This window comes from Myotis myotis, unplaced genomic scaffold, assembly GCF_014108235.1.
Source record: "Myotis myotis isolate mMyoMyo1 unplaced genomic scaffold, mMyoMyo1.p scaffold_m19_p_2, whole genome shotgun sequence".
NCBI lineage: Eukaryota > Metazoa > Chordata > Mammalia > Chiroptera > Vespertilionidae > Myotis > Myotis myotis.
This window is the reverse complement of record NW_023416324.1, coordinates 156787512-156808341: the sequence shown is the minus strand read 5'-3', so window position 1 is coordinate 156808341 and position 20830 is coordinate 156787512. Positions and strand designations below refer to the sequence as shown.

General features: G+C 38.0%; 1 protein-coding gene across 1 annotated transcript in view; it reads right to left on the bottom strand.

Annotated features, from left to right (window-relative positions):
* CFAP91 (cilia and flagella associated protein 91) overlaps positions 1–20830 on the bottom strand; it is a 60416-nt gene that overhangs the window by 33196 nt on the left and 6390 nt on the right. The window contains 3 exon segments of the mRNA XM_036350509.1: positions 16085–16141; positions 17500–17583; positions 19137–19294. Coding sequence (XP_036206402.1) covers positions 16085–16141; positions 17500–17583; positions 19137–19294 — 299 coding nt within the window.

The following is a 20830-nucleotide window of genomic DNA, read 5'->3' as shown; positions in this document are numbered from 1 at the left end:
ACTATGGGAGTTTATTACCACCAAACCAGCAATGCAAGAAATACTAAAGGGTCTACTGTAAAAAGAAAAAATAGGAAACGAAGAAGGAACACAGGGGTAAAGAATAAAAATGGCGACAAACAAGTATCTATCAATAATAACTTTAAATGTAAATGGAATAAATGCCTCAATCAAAAGACATAGGGTAACTGAGTGGATAAGAAAACATGACCCATATATCTGCTGTCTACGGGAAACCCACCTCAGAAAAAAAGACGCAATCTGTATTGATGGTGAAGAGATGGAAAAAAGTTTTTCAGGCGAATGAAAATGAAAAAAAAAAAAGCTGGGGTAGCAATACTTATATCTGACAAATTAGATCTCAAAGTGAAGGACATAAAAAGAGATAAGGAAGGCCACTTCATAATACTAAAGGGAGCAATCCAACAAGAAGAAATAACTCTGGTAAACATATACGCACCCAATATAGGAGGATCCAAATACATGAAAAAATTCTTGAGGAGATAAGGGAGAGATTGACAGCAATACAATCATAGTAGGGGACTTTAATACCTCACTATCACCATTGGACAAATCCTCTAAATAAAAAATCAGCAAAGAAACATCAATCCTAAATGACTCACTAGATCAGATGGAATTAATTGTCATCTTCAGAACATTTCATCCCAAAGCCACAGAATATACATTCTTCTCAGGTGCACATGGGTCATTTTCAAAGATAGACCATATATTGGATCACAGGCAAAGTCTCTTCAAATTCAAGAAGATAGAAATCATATCAAGCATCTTCTCAGATCACAAAGGCATAAAACTGGAAATCAACTACAATAAAAACAATCCAAAAAAGTCAAACACATGGAGACTAAATAGCATGCTATTAAACAATGACTGGGTTACCAGAGAGATCAAAGAAGAAATAAAAACCATCATGGCAACAAACCACAATGAAAACACAATAATCCAAAACCTACGGAACACAGCGAAAGCAGTCTTGAGAGGGAAGTTCATAGCTCTACAAGCCTACTGCAAAAAACAAGAAACAATGATAATAAATTACCTAACCCCATGGTCGGTAAACTGCGGCTTGCGAGCCACATGCGGTTCTTTGGCCCCTTGAGTGTGGCCCTTCCTAAGCCTTAGGAGTACCCTAATTAAGTTAATAACAATGTACCCATCTATATAGTTTAAGTTTAAATAATTTGGCTCTCAAAAGAAATTTCAATCATTGTACTGTTGATATTTGGCTCTGTTGACTCATGAGTTTGCCCACCACTTACCTAACTCTACAACTCAAAGAGCTAGAAAGAGAGCAACAAGAAAAGCCCAGTGTAAGCAGAAGGAAGGAAATAATGAAGATTAGAGCAGAGATAAATGACATAGAGACCAAAAAAAACAATGCAAAAGATCAACAAAACCAAGAGCTGGTTCTCTGAAAGGATAAACAAGATTGATGAACCTCTAGCCAGGCTCACCAAGAAGCAAAGCGAGAGGACCCAAATAAACAAAATCAGAAATAAAAGAGGAGAAATAACAACAGATCCCACAGAAATACAAAGGATTGTTAAAAAATACTATGAATAACTCTATTCCAACAAACTAGACAACGTGGAGGAAATGGACATATTCCTAGAAAAAATACAACATTCCAAAACTTAATCACGAAGAATCTAAAAATCTCAATAGGCCAATAACTATGGAAGAAATTGAAGCAGTAATCAAAAAGCTTCCAGCAAACAAAAGCCCAGGGCCAGATGGCTTCACAGAGGAGTTTTACCAAATATTCAAGGAAGACCTAAAACCTATCCTCCTCAGACTATTCCAAAAAATTCAAGAGGAAGGAACACTTCCAAGCTCATTCTATGAAGCCAGCATCACCCTCATACCAAAACCAGATAAAGACAACACAATGAAAGAGAATTACAGGCCAATACCCCTCATGAACATAGGTAACAAAATCCTAGCAGATCAGATCCAGCAGTACATCAGAAAGATCATACACCATGACCAAGTAGGATTTATCCCAAGGATGCAAGGATGGTACAATATCTGCAAATCAATAAACGTAAGACATCACATAAACAAATTGAGAGATAAAAACCACATAGTCATATCAATTGATGCAGAAAAAGCATTTGACAAAATACAACACCCATTTTTGATCAAAACTCTCAGCAAAGTGGGAATAGAAGGATCATACCTCAACATAAAAAAGCCATATGTGACAAACCCACAGTCAACATCATACTCAATGGGCAAAAACTAAAACCATTTCTCCTAAGAGCAGAAACAAGACAGGGATGCCCACTCTCTCCATTCCTGTTCGACATAGTACTGGAAGTGTTAGCCATTGTGATTAGACAAGAAGAAGAAATAAAAGGCATCCAAATTGGAGATGAAGAAGTAAAACTGTCCTTATTCGCAGATGACATGATATTGTACATAAAAAACCCTAAAGACCCCATCAAAAAACTATTAGACTTAATAAATGAATTCGGCAATGTAGCAGGATACAAAATTAGTGCCAAGAAATCTATGGCATTTCTATACACTAATAATGAACTTACAGAAAGAGAAACTTAAAAAGCAATCCCATTTACCATCATACCAAAAAAATTAAGATACCTAGGAATAAACTTAACTAAAGAGGTAAAAGACCTCTACTCAGAAAACTACAGGACGTTGAAAAAAGAGATAGCGGAAGACATAAACAGATGGAAGAACATACCATGTTCATGGATTGGTAGAATCAACGTCATTAAAATGTTCATAGTACCCAAAGCAATCTATAAATTCAATGCATGCCCCATTAAAATACCAACAACATTTCACAGACCTAGAACGAACTCTCCAAAAATTCATCTGGAATTAAAAAAAGACCCCGAATAGCTGCTGCGATCCTGAGGAAGAAGAACAAAGTAGGTGGGATCTCAATACCAGATATCAAGCTGTATTACAGAGCTGTTCTCAAAACTGCCTGGTACTGGCACAAGAACAGACATATAGATCAATGGAATAGAATAGAGAATCAGGAAATCGACCCGAACCAATAGGCTCAATTAATATTTGACAAAGGAGGTAAGAGCATACAATGGAGTCAAGACAGTTTCTTAAATAAATGGTGCTGGGAAAATTGGACAGATACATGCAAAAAATGAAACTAGACCACCAACTTACACCATACACAAAAATAAACTCAAAATGGATAAAAGACTTAAATGTAAGACAGGAAGCCATAAAAATACTAGAGGAATCCAAAGGCAACAAAATCTCAGACTTATGCCGAAGCAATTTCTTCACCAGTACATCTCCTAGTGCATTGGAAACTAAAGAGGAAATAAACAAATGGGACTACATCAAAATAAAAACCTTCTGCACAGCAAAAGAAACCATCAACAAAATAACAAAAAAGCTCACTGCCTGGGAGAACATATTTGCCAATGTTATCACCGATAAGGGTTTAGTCTCCAACATTGATAGGGAACTTACACGACTTAACAAAAGGAAGATAAACAATCCAATCAATAAATGTGCAAAGGACCGAAAAGGCACTTTTCAAAAGAGGACATTCAGAAAGCCAAGAGACATATGAAAACATGCCCTAAGTCACTAATCATCCAAGCGATGCAAATCAAAACGACAATGAAATACCACCTCACACCTGTCAGAATGGCTGTCATCAACAAATCAAAAAACAACAAGTGCTGGAGAGGATGCGGAGAAAAGGGAACACTCATGCACTGCTGGTGGGAATGCAGACTGGTGCAGCCACTATGGAAGACAGTATGGAGTTTCCTCAAAAAACTAAAAATGGAACTCCCATTTGACCCAGTGATCCCACTTCTAGAAATATATCCCAAGAAACCAGAAACACCAATCAGAAAGGATATATGCTTCCCTATGTTTATAGCAGCACAATTTACCATTGCTAAGATTTGGAAACAGCCTAAGTGCCCATCAACAGATGAATGGATTAGAAAACTGTGGTACATCTACACAATGGAATACTATGCTGCTGTAAAAAAAAAAAAAAGGAACTCTTACCATTTGCAACAGCATGGATGGAACTGGAGAGCATTATGCTAAGTGAAATAAGCCAGTCAGTGAAAGAAAAATACCGGGAGAACCAAGATGGCGGCATAGGTTAACGCCGGAGTTTGCTGCCTTGAACAACTACTTCAAAAGTGAAACTAAAAGACAGAACAGACATCACCCAGAACCACAGGAACGCTGGCTGAGTGGAAGTCCTACAACTAGGAGGAAAGAGAAACGCATACGGACACTCAGAGGAGGCGCAGTGCTGAAGTCAAATTCTGAGGTGCGGAGTGCGCGGAGTGGGCTGGCGGCGGAGGGCGCGGTTGGCGTTTTCAATTGGGAGGGAGTTGCAGACTCTGAGCTCCAGATACGGGCGAGTCTTTAGGGACCCAGACTCAAACGGGAGAAGCGGGACTGTCTGGCTTCGGTGAGAGCGAGTGCAGCTTTCTCTCCGAGGTTTGCAGCGGTTGCTGGGACTCAGAGAGGCAGAGCCCCTGGGGACAGGACTGAGAGCCGCCATAACTGCTCTCTCCGGCCCACCCTGTTGATCCTGTGCGACCCGCCCCGCCCAAGCCCTGCACAGAGGCATTTGCCGGATAGCCTCAGGCAAAGGCTAGATTAGCACCTCCCTAGAGGACAGAAGTTCGCTCACTGCAGACACAGCTGATTCTCACAGCTGGGTTTGGCCTGGAGGTCAAACCCTCCCTGGTATTAGCTACAACAATCAAGGCTTAACTACAAGACTGCGCACAAAGACCACTAGGGGGTGCACCAAGGAAGCATAACAAAATGCGGAGACAAAGAAACAGGACAAAATTGTCAATGGAAGATATAGAGTTCAGAACCACACTTTTAAGGTCTCTCAAGAACTGTTTAGAAGCCACCGATAAACTTAATGAGATCTACAAGAAAACTAATGAGACCCTCGATGTTATGATGGGGAACCAACTAGAAATTAAGCACACACGGACTGAAATAACGAATATTATACAGACTCCCGACAGCAGACCAGAGGAGTGCAAGAATCAAGTTAATGATTTGAAATGCGAGGAAGCAAAAAACACCCAACCAGAGGGGCGGAATGAAAAAAGAATCCAAAAATGCGAGGATAGTGTAAGGAGCCTCTGGGACAGCTTCAAGCGTTCCAACATCAGAATTATAGGGGTGCCAGAAGATGAGAGAGAGCAAGATATTGAAAACCTATTTGAAGAAATAATGACAGAAAACTTCCCCCACCTGGTGAAAGAAATGGACTTACAGGTCCAAGAAGCGCGGAGAACCCCAATCAAAAGGAATCCAAAGAGGACTACACCAAGACACATCATAATTAAAATGCCAAGAGCAAAAGACAAAGAGAGAATCTTAAAAGCAGCAAGAGAAAGAAACTCAGTTACCTACAAGGGAATACCCATACGACTGTCAGCTGATTTATCAACAGAAACTTTGCAGGCCAGAAGGGAGTGGCAAGAAATATTCAAAGTGATGAATACCAAGAACCTACAACCAAGATTACTTTATCCAGCAAAGTTATCATTCAGAATTGAAGGTCAGATAAAGAGCTTCACAGATAAGGAAAAGCTAAAGGAGTTCATCACCAACAAACCAGGATTATATGAAATGCTGAAAGGTATCCTTTAAGAAGAGGAAGAGGAAGAAAAAGGTAAAGATACAAATTATGAACAACAAATATGCATCTATCAACAAGTGAATCTAAGAATCAAGTGAATAAATAATCTGATGAACAGAATGAACTGGTGATTATAATAGAATCAGGGACATAGAAAGGGAATGGACTGACTATTCTTGGGGGGGAAAGGGGTGTGGGAGATGCGGGAAGAGACTGGACAAAAATCGTGCACCTATGGATGAGGACAGTGGATGGGGAGTGAGGGCGGAGGGTGGGGCGGGAACTGGGAGGAGGGGAGTTACGGGGGGAAAAAAGAGGAACAAATGTAATAATCTGAACAATAAAGATTTAATTAAAAAAAAACACAAACAAACAAAAACAAAAACAAAAAAAAAAAGAAAGAAAAATACCACATGATCTCACTCATTTATGGGGGTAGGGGAGGCTGGGGGAAGGTCAAGGGGGAAAAAAAAGAAGACAAATGTACTACTCTTTGTAATATTTTAAGCAATAAAAAAAAGAAAAAAAATAAGCAGCCTTCTATATAAAAAGCTCTTGTAAATCAATAAGACAGATATCCACAGAAAAATGGGTAAATTCACAAAACAAAGAGTAAAACTTCTAAAAAACCTATGAAAAGATAATGAACATAACTAGTAATCAAAAAAAGTAAGTTAAAACAGCAAGATGCTATTTTATTATATCACACTAGAGGCCCAATGCACAAAATTCATGTAAGGGCCTTGGTCCCGGCCTCCTCCCAACACTGCCATGGCCCCGCCCACTGCGGCTTTGTCCAGCAGGAAGGATGTCCAGTCTAATTAGCATATTATGCTTTTATTGTTATAGGTAAAGATTTTAAAAATTGAAAGCACCTAGCATTGATGAAGTTGTGAAAAAGACAGGAATTCTCATAAACTGTTGCTGGAAATACAAATAGCTACAACCCAATTAGCAGGAAATTTATATATATATATATATATCAAACCCTTAAAGTACCCTTCTGCCCCAGCAATTGTTCTCCTAGGAATTTATCCTAGGAAATAACTGGACAAGTGTACAAAGATATAAGCAAACATGTTCATAAAGTATCATTTATAAGAGTAAAAAATTACAAACTTAAATGATCACCATCAATAGAAGAATTGTTTAAAATAATATGGTATACCCATAATAGAATTTATGCTGCAATTAAAAGTAATAATGTAATCTAATATGTATAGACATACAAAAATGTCTAAGATTTAATATAAAGTAGAAAGAGAGGACACTATTAAGCAGTATCATAATATAGTACATTTTTATGTTTTTAAAAACTGTTTTGTGCATAGAAAATGCCTAGATGGTATACAATAAGATAATAACAGCAGTTATTTCTGAATAGTAGGATTATAGAGAAAATTTTTTCATGTTTATAGTTTTCTGAATTTTGAAACTTATTTTAACCTAGACATGTACAAGTTTGAAAATAAGGAGAAAAAAAAATATATATATATATATATATATATATATATATATATTTCTATTTAAATGAAAACATTTTAAAGTTGGTAGAAGAATTGATTAAATTACATAAACAAATAACCAAATATGGCAAAATAAGAGAGAGATTTCCGTTTTGAAAAAGCAAGGCAATGGGAAGTGCTTATATGTGAGCACAGCATAGACAGTTTAACTCTAAGAAAAATGCACCTCAAGCCGTTAGAAAGAAGCCCCTGTTTGGAGGTTGGACCTGTAAAAGATCAGTGCTTTAAATTATTTTTAATGTTGAATTGTAATGTTGAATTATAAAAATGATTTCATTTTTTTCAGAAGTTGCTAAGAATTCTAACATGTTAGATAACATAGTATTCCTAGTTTCTTATGCTTTCAGCAGAAATTATTCTACTGTAATTTCTACTTCAGGAAATAACTTCAAATCTGCTTTATGTCATTCCAAATATGAATAATATGAATATTATTATATTATAATGCCATTAGCTTGAATCAAGAGAATTCTTGTCTTCCAAATTAAATAGTTACACATTTCAACCATCTGATTGAATGTGCTGAGATTATGATAAAACCTAGTGAATCCTTCTGACTAAGGTTTCTGATCACAGGGTATGTTTCCAGGTGGGTCGGGGGAGAGAATACAAAGGAGGAATGCTAATGTCCCAGAAGTCTATGGTAACTTAATATAGTTTCTTTCCTAACTAACTTGTTATTTTTCCAACCTACTCCCTTTTTCCATTTCAGTTGGTTTAGGGAGAACAAAATCTGAATAAGAAAGAGCAAAGAATAATCTCTTTCCCACCTATTCCCAACCTCAATCAGGACCCCAAACCAGAGAGACCCCACATCTACTCCCTCTTTGGCTTGAGCCCTGCTTTGTCCTGAATCCCGTCCTCAGACACACTCACTCTGGCTCTGGTGTCCTTACCGCTGCTCTATTCCCTCAATCCAGACCCTGCCTCCTTCACTACCGTCCAGGCACCAGGAGCATGCACAGTCGGCCACACCATAGTCTTCTAGATTTTCCCTTCCACCCCAACAAAACTACACACAAAGAGGGACCTCACAAAGCTACCAAATCCTGTTCTGTTAGTCTGTGCTCTACTGAATGTTTCTATTTTTTAAAGACAATATTTTTAGAGCTGTTTTAGGTTCACAGCAAAATTGAGAAGAAGGTACAGAGATTTCCCATATACAATACACTCTGCGTAGGGGCACATGCATAACTGCCCCATTATCAACATCACTCTCCAGAGAGGTACATTTGTTAGAAGTGATGAACCTACATTGACACAGCATAGTCACCCCAAGTCCAGAGTTTACATTAGGGCTCAATGTTGGTGTTGTACATTCTATGGGTTTGGAAAAATTCTTACATATATGTATCCATGTATAACAACATATGTCCACCACTACAGTATCATACAAAGTATTTTCCTTACCCTAAAAATCCTCTGTGCTCCCCCTATTAATTCCTCCCCAACCCCAAACACTGGCAACAAATTTTTGTTTTTATTAATCTCCATAGTTGTACATTTTCCAGAATGTCATATAGTTGGAATCATACAGTATAGAGCCTTTTCAATTGTTTTCTTTCTCTTAGTAGTAATTTTATTTTCTTCTATGTCATTTCATGGCTTGACAGCTCTTTTTTTTTTAGTGCTAAATAATATTCCATTGTCTTGATGTACTTCAATTTATCCATTCACCTGTTGAAGAACATTTTGGTTGCTTCCAAGCTTTGGCAATTATGAATAAAGCTTCAGTAAACATCTGGATGCAGGTTTTTTGTGGACATAAGTTTTCAACTCCTTTGGGTAAATACCAAGGAGTACAATTGCTGGATCGTATGGTAAAAGTATGTTTATTTTTGTAAAAAAATGCCAAACTATCTCCAAAGTGACTGTAGCATTTTGTATTCCCACCAGCAATGAATGAGAGTTCCTATTGCTCCACATTTGATGTAGCCAGTGCTCTAGATTTTGTCCATTCTGATAGGAGTGTAGTGGTATCTCATTGTTTGAATTTGCATTTCCCTGATGACATATGATGTAGACCATCTTTTCAGATGCTTATTTGCCATCTGTTAATCTTCTTTGGTGAGGTGTCTGTTAAGGTCTTTTGCCATTTTTAAAATCAGGTTGTTTTCTTATTGTTGAGTTTTAGGAGAGTGTTTGTGTTTTTTTGCATGTTTTGGATAATAGTCCTTTATTAAATACTGGAGGCCTGGTGCATGACATTCGTGCACTGCGGAAAGGGGGAGGGGGGTGTTCCTTCAGCTCGGCCTGTTCCCTCTCACATCCAGGACCCCTCAGTGGCGGGGAGTGGGCCTAAGCGGGCAGGCGGACATCCTCCGAGGGGTCCTTAGAGTGGCCATGGAGGCCGGAGAGGCTCCCGCCACCAACACTGTGTTCGCCAGCTGTGAGCCTGACTTCTGGCTGAGTTGCGCTCCCCCTGTGGGAGCACACTGACCACCAGGGGGCAGTTTCTGCATTGAGCATCTGCCCCCTGGTAGTCAGTGAGTGTCATAGTGACTGGTCATTCCACCTTTCAGTTGATTTGCATATTATGGTTTTATTATATAGGATGCCTTTTGCAAATATTTTCTCCTATTCTGTAATTTGTCTTATCCTAATGACATTGTCTATAATAGATCAGAAGTTTTAAATTTTAATGAAGTCCAGATTATCCATCACTTATTTAATGGATCATGCTTTTGGTGTTGTGTCAAAAAAGTCATTGACATACCCAAGGTTATCTAGTTTTTCCCTTATGTTACCTTCTAAGAGTTTTATAGTTTTGCATTCTACATTGAAGTCTGTGATTCATTTTGAGTTAAATTTTGTGAAGGGTATAAGGTCTGTGTTTAGATTAAGTTTTTTTTAATATATATATTTTATTGATTTCAGAGAGGAAGAGAGAGGTAGAAACATCAATAATCAGTATCACTGATTGGCTGCCTCCTGCAACCCTGGCACGCCCCCTACTAGGGATTGAGCCTGCAACCTGGACATGTGTCTTGACCAGGAATCCAACCATGACCTCCTGGTTCATAGGTTGCTTTTCAAACACTGAGCCACACTGGCTGGACAAGATTCTTTTTTTTTTTTTTTCAATGTGGACAATCTAGTTGTTCCAGGACCATATGTTAAAAATACTAACCTTGCTCCATTGTTCTCTTTGTCAAATATCAGTTTATTATGTTTATATGCGTCTATTTCTAGGCTCTCTCTTCCACTTCATTGATCTATTTGCCTTTTCTTTCCCTAATACCACACTGCCTTGATTACAACTTCATATGTCTAGAAGTCAGGTAGAGTCGTCTCTAATTTTGTTCTTCATCAATACTGTGCTAACTATTCTGGGTCTTTTGCCTCTTCATATAAGTTCTAGAATCAGTTTTTCTATATCAACAAAATAACTTGTGGGGATTTTGGTTGAGATTGAATCTATAGATCAAGTTGGGAAGAACTGACATCTTGATAATATTGAATCTTCCTATCCATGAACATGGACTATCTCTACATTTACTTAGTCCTTCGATTTCTTTCATCAAAGTTTTGCAGTTTTCCTCACATAGGTCTTATATATATTATTAAATTTATATCTAGGTTTTTTCATTTTTTGGATCTTAATGTAAATGGTATTGTGTTTTTAATTTAAAATTCTACTTGTTTGTTGCTAATATATAGGAAAACAATTAACCTTTGTATATTAACCTTGTTTCCTACAACCTTGCTGTAATCACTTGTTAGTTCCAGGAGGGTTTTTTAAGTCAATTCTGTCATATTCTACATAGATAAACATTCATCTGCTAACAAAGACAGTTTTATTTCTTCCTTCCCAATTGGTAAACCTTTTATTTCCTTTTCTTGTCTCATTGCATTGGCTAGGACTTCCAGTACAATGTTGAAAAGGAGTGGTGAGAGGGGACATTCTTGCCTTATTCCTGATCTTACTGGGAAAGCTTCGAGTTTCTCACCATTAAGTATGATGTAGATTTTTGTACATGTTGAAGAAATTCTCCTCTATTATTAGTTTATTGGGGGTTCTTTTCTTTTCTTTTTTATCACGAATGAGTATTGGATACCATCAAATACTTTTTTTGTCTCTATTAATATGATCATGTGATTTTTCTTTTTAGCCTTTTGATGTGATGGATTGCATTAATTGATTTATAAATGCTGAGCCAGCTTTGCACACTCATGATAAATACTAGTTGGTTGGATTGTGTAACATTTTTTATACATTGTTGAATACAATTTGTTAATATTTTCTCGAGATTGTTTATGCCTATGATTATTAGATACATTAGTCTGTAGTTTTCTTCTTTTTTAAAAAAATGTCTTTGTTTGCTTTTGGTATTAAGACAATGCTGGCCTTTTTTTTTCTTTTCTTCTTAATTAGCCTGGTTAGAGGCTCATCAATTTGAGTGATCTTTTTCAAAGAATCAGCTTTTGGTTTTGTTGATTTTCTCTATTGATTTCCGTAATCAATTCCATTGATTTATACTCTAACTCTTATTATTTCTTTTCTTCTGCTTCCTTTGGATTTAATTTGCTCTTCTTTTTCTAGTTTCCCAAGGTGAAAGCTTAGATGATTGATTTTAGATATTTCTTCTTTCTGATATATGCTTTCAGTACTATAAATTTCCTTCTAAGTACTGCTTTCACTGCATTCCACAAATTTTAATAAGTTGTATTGTCTTTTTCATTTAGTTCAAAATATTATTTTCATATCTCTTGAGATTTCTTCTTTGACCCACGTGTTATTTAGAAATGTTTTGTTTAATCTTTATGTATTTGGGGGATTTTCAGTTATTTATTATTAATTTCTAGTTTACTTCTATTGTGGTCATGGTGTAATTTCTATGCTTTTATGTTTGTTAAATTGTGTTTTATAGCCCAGAATGTGGTCTACCTTGGTGAATGTTCCATGTAAGTTTAATAAGAATGTATCCTGCTGTTTTTGGATGAAGTCGCCTATAAATATCAATTATATTCAGTTGATTGATGGTGGTGTTGAGTTCAACTAGGGCCTTACTGATTTTTCTGCCTGCTAGATGTATCCATTTCTGATAGAAGGATGTTGAAGTCACCAACTATAATAGTAGACTAATCTATTTCTCTTTATCCCTGATAATTTTTCTTGCTTTGAAGTCTGCTTTATCTAAAATTATAATTGCTGCTGCTTTCTTTTAATTAGTGTTAGTATGGTATATATTTTTTCTCCATCCACTTACTTTTAATCTATTCATGTTTTTATATTTAAAATGGGTTTTGTGTTGACAAGATATATTGGTTCTTGTTGTTTCATCTATTCTTTTTTTTAATGTATTTTTATTGATTTTAGAGATGAAGGGAGAGGGAGAGAGAGATAGAAACATCAATGATGGGAGAGAATCATCAATTGGCTGCCTCCTGCATGCCCCACACTGGGATCGAACCGGCAACCCAGGCACGCGCCCTGACTGGGAATCGAACCATGACCTCCTGGCTCATAGGTCAATGCTCAACCACTGAGCCATGCTGGCTGAGCTGTTTCATTCATTCTGACATAAAATATATACACAAGCACACATAATCAAATATACTGTTAATATTATTTTGAACAACCTGTCATATGTTAGATCAATTAAGAAAAGTAAAAGTGTTTATTTTACCTTCATTTATCTTATCTTTGACACTCTTCTCTTTACATAGATCCAAGTTTCTGACCTATACTATTTTCCTTCTCTCTAAATAACTTCTTTTACCATTTCTTAAAAGGTAGGTCCAATGGCTACAAATTCTCTCAATTGTTATTTGCCTGAGAAAGTCTTTATTTCTCCTTCACTTTTGAAGTATAATTTTGCAGAATGCAGAATTCTAGGTTGATGGATTTTCTTTCTCGACACTTTAAATTTTCACTTCTCTCCCTTCTTGCTTGCATGGTTTCTGAGATGTAATTCTTATCTTTGTTCCTCTATAGATCATGTATTTTTATCCTCTGACTTCTGTCAGAATTTTTTTTTATTGTTGATTTTCTTTAGTTTGAAAATATATGCGTCTGTGTTTTTGTTTTTTTGTGGGGTTTTTGTGTGCATTTATCCTGTTTGGTGTTCTCTGAGCTTCCTGACTCTGTAGTATGGTGGCTGGTATTAATTTGGGGAAATTCTCATTCATTATTGTTTCAGATATTTCTCTGTTCCTTTCCCTCTTTCTTCTCTTGGTAGTCCCATTACATGTATGTTACACCTTTGTAGCTGTTCACATTTTCTTGAATATTCTGGGGGTTTTTGAGCCTTTGTTCTCTTAGCTTTTCAGTTTTAGATGTTTTCATGAATATACCCTCTAGCTCAGAGATTCTTTCTTCAGCTATGTCCAGTCTATTAATGAGCTCCTCAAAGGTATTCTTCCTTTCTATTACAGTGTTTTTTATGTGTGTGTGTGTGTGTGTGTGTGTGTGTGTGTGTGTGTGTGTGTGTTTTAGTTCTTTCTTAAGATTTCCATATCTCTGTTTGGAAATCTGATCTTGCTGTCTACTTTATCCATTAGAAACCTTAGCTTGCTAAGTGTAATTGTTGCAAATCACTGTCTGGTAATTCCAACATTCCTGCCATGTTTGGCTCTTATGTTTATGCTCTCTACAAATTGTCTTTTTTGCTTTTTGGTATGCCTTTTGATTACTTGACAGATAGACATGATGTACTGAACAAGAACTGTAAATAGTAGGCCTTTAGCAATATGGTGGTAAGATGTGGGGAGAGGAAGCATTCTATCGTCCTATGATTAGGTCTCAGTCTTCTAGTGATCCTCTGGACTGTGAACTTCCTAAGTGTTTCTCAGTCCTCCCCTCCCCTTATGGCTAGACGGAGCTGGAGTTGGATAGTATTTACCTTATTATCAGTTAGGCTCTGGTCACAACCCAGCAGATTAGGCTGTGGTTACGTAGTTTCTACTAAAAGCTGACCTTGCTTAGAAGAACAGAGTGCTCTGGCATATTTCAGAATGGTTTCATCCCCTGCCTTCCCTCCACCAGAAACATGAGAAGACTTTTCTCTAATATTTATTATAAGAGACTTGTTGAGCTCCTGAAGGAAAATCTCACAAAATTGTGAAAGTTCCCCATAACTGGGTCCTCCCAAAGTTTTTAATTATCAGAGTTTTCCATAATGAGTCTCCAACAATTAATCAACTATAGTTCAGGTTTTCCTACCTGTGGCTGGTTCCCAGGGCAGTTTCTATACTCATTAATCTCTTTTCTGGGAAGGCATTACTCCCCATGTTCATCTGACTATCTCTCTAATCTTGGGGCAGCAGTTTGCCCTGTGTTCTCCCTTCTCTATGGATCCAAGAAAAACTACTGATTTTTCAGTCTCTTCAGCTTTATACTTATTGTTAGGACAGAGTGGCAACTTCCAAGCTCCTACATGTGGAACTGGAGACCACCACTGAACATTGGCTTTTTATTCTTTTGCCAAGATGCTTACATGGCATCCAAAGTAACAACTTCAATAGCTATCCATGAAAAGGGGTGGCTGGAGAAGCCCAGCTCGCTCCCAGACAAGTGTATAAGGTAGAATATCTTCACTACTCAGAAACTCAACCCCACCAGAATCCCAGAGTTGACTTCAGTCAGAGATACTGATTCATTCTTTAAACGCTTGTAAGAAAGACAGAGACTACCTAGCGTGCCAACTATCAGGTTGAACTCTCAGAGGGAATCTTTATCCTTTATGTCACAGCTATTTACGAAGGAGTGAGACACTCAGTGTTCATCAATGTAGACCTCAGAACTCCCCTCAGTTAACTGAACAACTTGTAGACCTAAAGTAATTATGACTCCCAAAGCAGGTGATCCAGTGAGCCTGCTTTTAAAGAATTACCAAAGAATCCGCCTGTCTCATAGCTCCCCCTTTGCTCAAACAACGCATTTCATGGAAAACCTGTCTACAGCTGTCCCAGGTAAAATGACACCACACAAAGTTGTTCTGTCTAGGGGGAGAGCAGAGCATCTATTCTCCTTCTATATAAGAGCCTAAGGTGTCCAGACATACTCTTAAAAAATCAGAGGAGAATTGGGAATATAATTGACAATTGCCTTGCAGACTACAGACATTTTATAACATATATTTTATTCATAAGATGCTGTATCACTAGGAGTAACCAAATCCTTGTTTGAAAGCCAAGCCCTGTCTAAATTTCTATTCAGAAATTTGAGACCTTAAAAAAGGTTTCTTTTCCTGATCATTTCATGAATACCTTGGATTTTTTTCCTCTCATATAAATATTAAGTTATATTGACACAGAAAAGAGCATAGCAAAAATTAGATTTTTAATGGGAAATTTTACCTAACCTGCAGCTTTACCTTAAAATAAAAAACTGGGGAACTGCACATTAATCCCAGATCAGACCTTGTCCGTTACTTCACTCTCACCCTGGTTCACTCCCTTGTGGGACAGAAACCGTGTATGATTTATTTTTGCATAACACATTGTTTTATGTAGATTAGAATTCTAGTATTCAAAAAATATTTCATGATGAATTACCTTTCTTGATAAACTATTGTCAAATAAGTGTGTGTTTCAGGAAAGCAAAAAAGAACATTTAAAGCATTTTTAACTTTATTGAACTCATAATTCATAATGAAAAGTACATTTACATCATAACCATTATATACATATGAACATACATGTATACATCTATCCAAAACAAAAATTATAACTAAAAAACAACTTACCCTCCAGGATGGCTGATGATTTGGGCTATTTATTCTATTTCACTTTTTAAAATGCTACTCATGACCCCCTAGCAGATTTCATGACATCTAATGGTTTGTGATTCAGTTTGAAAAATATTGATTTAGAAAACTAGTTTCTGGAAACAAATATGGAAGCAAACGATAAATAAAAAAACTAGAGAAAAAGTTTTAAAATAATGGTTACTTACTTGGTTGATGCCAAAGCAACAGTGGGTGGCATCTGCTGAAAGAATGGAAGGAACGGCCTGGGGACGAAAGGAAAATACAAACATGTGGGACTTCTACATTGTGTGCACTCTGTTTTCTCCCACGGAGCTTGAATATCCCGTATGTCAGTAATCCTCAAACTTTTGACGTACATAAAATCATTAGGGAGGGGAGAGATTCTTGTTCAAAATGCAAAGTCCCAAGTCTAGACGAGGGGATGCAGCAGATACATGGCAGAGCCAATGAAGCTGTACTTTAAACAATCGTCGCAGTGTTTCCTCTGCAGGTGGGAAACAAGGAACACTTTGAGAAGCAATGCTCTATAGTTGGGCTTCAGCCGGTCATTAGCTTCCAGAAACTTCTCAAGTGCCCTGAGACATTCTGACATTCCCAATGATTTAGTTTTTAAAATTTCCCCTCAAAAGTCTAGGAATTGAGTATACTATGTTAAGAATTTAATATTTCTCTGAAAAAGTCAACATCATAAAGTGTCCATAAGGAGTTTGCTCATAAATAATAATGTGGACTACAAATTTTCTTTCTTGAGGAAGCTCATTTAGATATACCAAGCCTATTTTTCTAACTCAGGTAAGACCTACAGGGAAGTATTCATCTTATATTAATTTGATCTGAGTATATGATTATCTCTTGAGTATTAATCACAAATGAAACAAAGTGAATCTTGAACCATGTTAGTGTTGGCAACATTCACACAAAGAGAGCAAATGTCATCTATTTACTCCCTTTTAACAATTTTCCCTGCACTATGACTGCCATGCTGTCTCTAGTATATCTCACTTCATGTGATGAATTCTTTTTTTTTTTCAAATATACATTCTTATTTACAGCTACGTACAGTGGGGCCTTGACTTACGAGTTTAATTCATTCCGTGGCGGAGCTCATAACTCAAATTACTCGTATGTCAAATCACTGTGATTTGACAAATCACTAGTTCGCTGCGCCAACTAGCCGTGGGGTATCTGAAGCTGGCTCGTACGTAACCCGAATTTTAGCTCACAACTCAAAGCAAAAAATCGGCCAGCCAAGAGATGGCTCATATCTTGAAAAAACCTGTTAGTCGGGACACTCGTAAGTCAAGGCCCCACTGTTGCCTTGAGGTCAGGCAGACTTAGTTGGGATCCCAGCTCTGTCACTTGCTAACTTAGGTGAGCATGAGTAATTTATTATCCTCTCTTGGTTACAGCTTCCTTAGTGGTAAATTGGGATAATATATCCTAACCTACATTTCTGTTGTGAAAATTTAAAATATATATGTAAAGCACTTAAAGTAGTGCCTGGCACACTATATGCACTTAAAAATGATAGCAACTCTCATTATCATAAAGAGGTTCTCTACTAACATCAGGGCTCATATTCTTAGTAATTACTTTCTACCTTTCAAAATATTTATAGCGATTCTTCCCAGTAACATCAGGATCTTCATAAACTTCTTTAGGCATTTGAAAAGGAGTGTCACATCTAAAATAAAGCAGGAAAACATTATTCAAGTCTAACATATTTCCAAATACCATTTCTATTTAATATTTCTATGTCTATAAAGTAGGAGATACAAGTGTATTTCAGACTGAGAGCAAAGTCTTCTATAACATACATCTGACTGACTTTCCCTGAGCCAGGAAACCTGGAATTAACAAAAGGAAGTGAGAGTTAAGAAAAGAGTCAATTGTCATAGACACAGGGAACAGACTGATGGTTGCCAGAGGGGAGAAGGGTTGGGGGACTGGATGAAAAAGGTTGAAGGGATTAAGAAGTACAAATTGGTAGTTACAAAATAATCATGGGGATGTAAAATACAGCACAGGGAATATAGTCAACAAAATTATAAAAACTATGTATGGTGCCAGGTGGGTTCTGGAAATATTGGGGGGAACACTTTGTACAGTATATGGTTATCTAACCACCATGCTGTACACCTGGAATGAGTGCAAAGTAATACTGAATGTCAACTGTAATTGAAGAATAAAATTTAAAGTTCTTTTTAAAAAAAATAAATGAATTACTTGATTTATTTATAAAAAAAAAAACAAGAAAGGAGTCAATTTATAAAATCCCACATTTTTTTTTTAAAAAAAATGCCTACTTTTAATTAATAGCACATGAGAATAACAAAGTTTTAAAAGACAACTTTTGATATCCAGGCTGAAAAACAGCATTTAAAAAAAATGTTTACTAGGTATGAACTAGTAAATAGTCAAAAGAATAAGGAATTCAGGACACTTGTCTGTGAAGGTGCTTTGGCTACAAGTCTCCAAAACATATTTAGATACTACCAGAAAAGTACACATCCAATTTCTAAGCTGGATCAAAGGAACAACAAATTCAGTCACCTCCACCTGTGGTGGCAAGATGTCAATATATATATATATTAGAGGCCCAGTGTATGAAAATTCATACACTGGCGGGGAGGGGGTCCCTCAATCCGGCCTGCCCCCTTTCACAGTCTGGGAGTCCTCAGGGGATGTCCTACTGACAGCTTAGGCCTGCTTCCCCGGGGGAGTGGGCCTAAGCCGCAGTCTGGCCTCCATCTGCAGGAGCAACTGGCCGATCAGGGGAAGGCGATGCCCCCATCATGCCTCTGCTGCTGCCACTGCTGGCCACCACAGCTGCCTGAACCTCGAGCCCTCGCAGCGGCAGCCGCCATCCGCGGTCTGCCTGAGCCTCGGGCCGGCCCTGGCAGTGGCAGCCACCATCCACGGCTTGCCTGTGCCTCGGGCAGCCACTGCGGCTTTGTCCAGAAGGATGTCCACCCTAATTAGCATATTACCCTTTTATTAGTATAGATTCACCCCAACCTTCTGAGACCATCTGCTAACCAATAAACCTATAACCACTGCTCCTGCATCAGGCTTGGTTTGATTAAAGGGGTTAAGAGAGAGAATTTGGGGTCCACTGGCCTAGGTATAGTATCAAAATTATACATTTTAAAATAATGCAAAATAAATGAATATTTTTAATATGAAAAATGCATTTATTAAAAACATGAGTAGCAGCTGAAGCTACTAGACACTTACATGCCAAGTTGCTGGAGGGTTTCTCTCCGTTTCTGCTCATGTCCCCTCCATTCCCGACTGATGAATGGTGGGACGGGATCTGCCTTGCTCCAATATAGAGAATGTCTTGGGTAATGGATCAGGTTACTGAACATAGTCCTAAACCTGGGAACTTTCCTCTAATGTTAGGCAGGGAGAAAAAGGACAAAATTATGCCATCAGATTTTCTAAAGCCTTTTACTTACATTGCAAACTGTTTTTAAAGGATAAAAAAGAGTGTATCTGGCACAGAAAGAAGGATTATTGGTATATACATAGAATATCTCTGGAAGAATACCCAAGAAACTAATGACAATGAATGATTATGTAAAGGGAACAGAGGGCTAGAATTTACTTCATATTGTATACGCTTTTGTACTTCTTGAATTCTTTTAATACAGGTATATATCACTTTCCCCATTTAAATAAATTAGGTTATAATGAGTCCTTTATTCATTATTAGAGGCCTGGTGTACGAAATCTGTGCACAGGGCAGGCAGGTACCTCAGCCCAGCCTGCACCCTCTCGCAATCCGGGACACCTCGGGAGATGTCTGACTGCCAGTTTAGGCCTGATCCTGCAGGGACATCCCTCTTGCAATCTGAGACCGCTGGATCCTAACCGCTCACCTGCCTGCCTGCCTGCACACCCCTAACCATTTGCCTGCCTGCCTGATCACTCCTAACCATTTGCCTGACTGCCTGATCACCCCTAACCACCTCTGCCTTGGCCCCCACACCCGGGACCCAGGCTTCTCTCCTCTGGCAAGCTGCAGGCACCCAGGACCTGGGCAGCTTTGCCTGGGCAGGCACCCGGGACCCCGGGCGGCACCGCCTGGGCCCCAGCTTTGTCAGGAAGGACATTGGGAATTACATCCAGAAGACATTCTGTCTATCTGGTCTAATTAGCATATTACCCTTTTATTAATATAGACTAGTTAATAAATCCCCACACTGGGCCACAAGTATCAAGATGTCTTTGTCCCCTAGTAATCAAGGCAAAGTAATTTCTGTAGAACATAAAAACCAGTGGAGATTTGTTTTAAAGATTTGTTTTAAATTGATTTTTTAAAAAATATATTGTATTGATTTTTTACAAAGAGGAAGGGAGAGGGATAGAGAGTTAGAAACATCTAGAGCCCTAACCGGTTTGGCTCAGTGGATAGAGCATCGGGCTGCGAACTCAAAGGTCCCAGGTTCAATTCCGGTCAAGGGCATGCACCTTGGTTGTGGGCACATCCCCAGTAGGAAGTGTGCAGGAGGCAGCTGATCAATGTTTCTAACTCTCTATCCCTCTCCCTTCCTCTCTGTAAAAAAATCAATAAAATATATTTAAAAAAAAAAAAAAACATCTATGAGAGAGAAACATCGATCAGCTGCCGCCTGCACACCAACTACTGGGGATGTGCTCGCAACCAAGGTACATGCCTTTGGCCGGAATCGAACCTGGGACCTTTCAGTCCACAGGCCGACGCTCTATCCACTGAGCCAAACCAGTTAGGGCTAAATTGATTTTTAGAGAGAGAGGAAGGAACAGGGAGAAGGGGAGAGAAACATCAATATGAGAGTGATACATTGATCAGCTGCCTCCTGCACGCCCCATACTGAGGATCAAGCCTACAACCCAGGCATGTGCCCTGACCAAGAAACAAACCAGCAACACTTTCAATGCCCAAC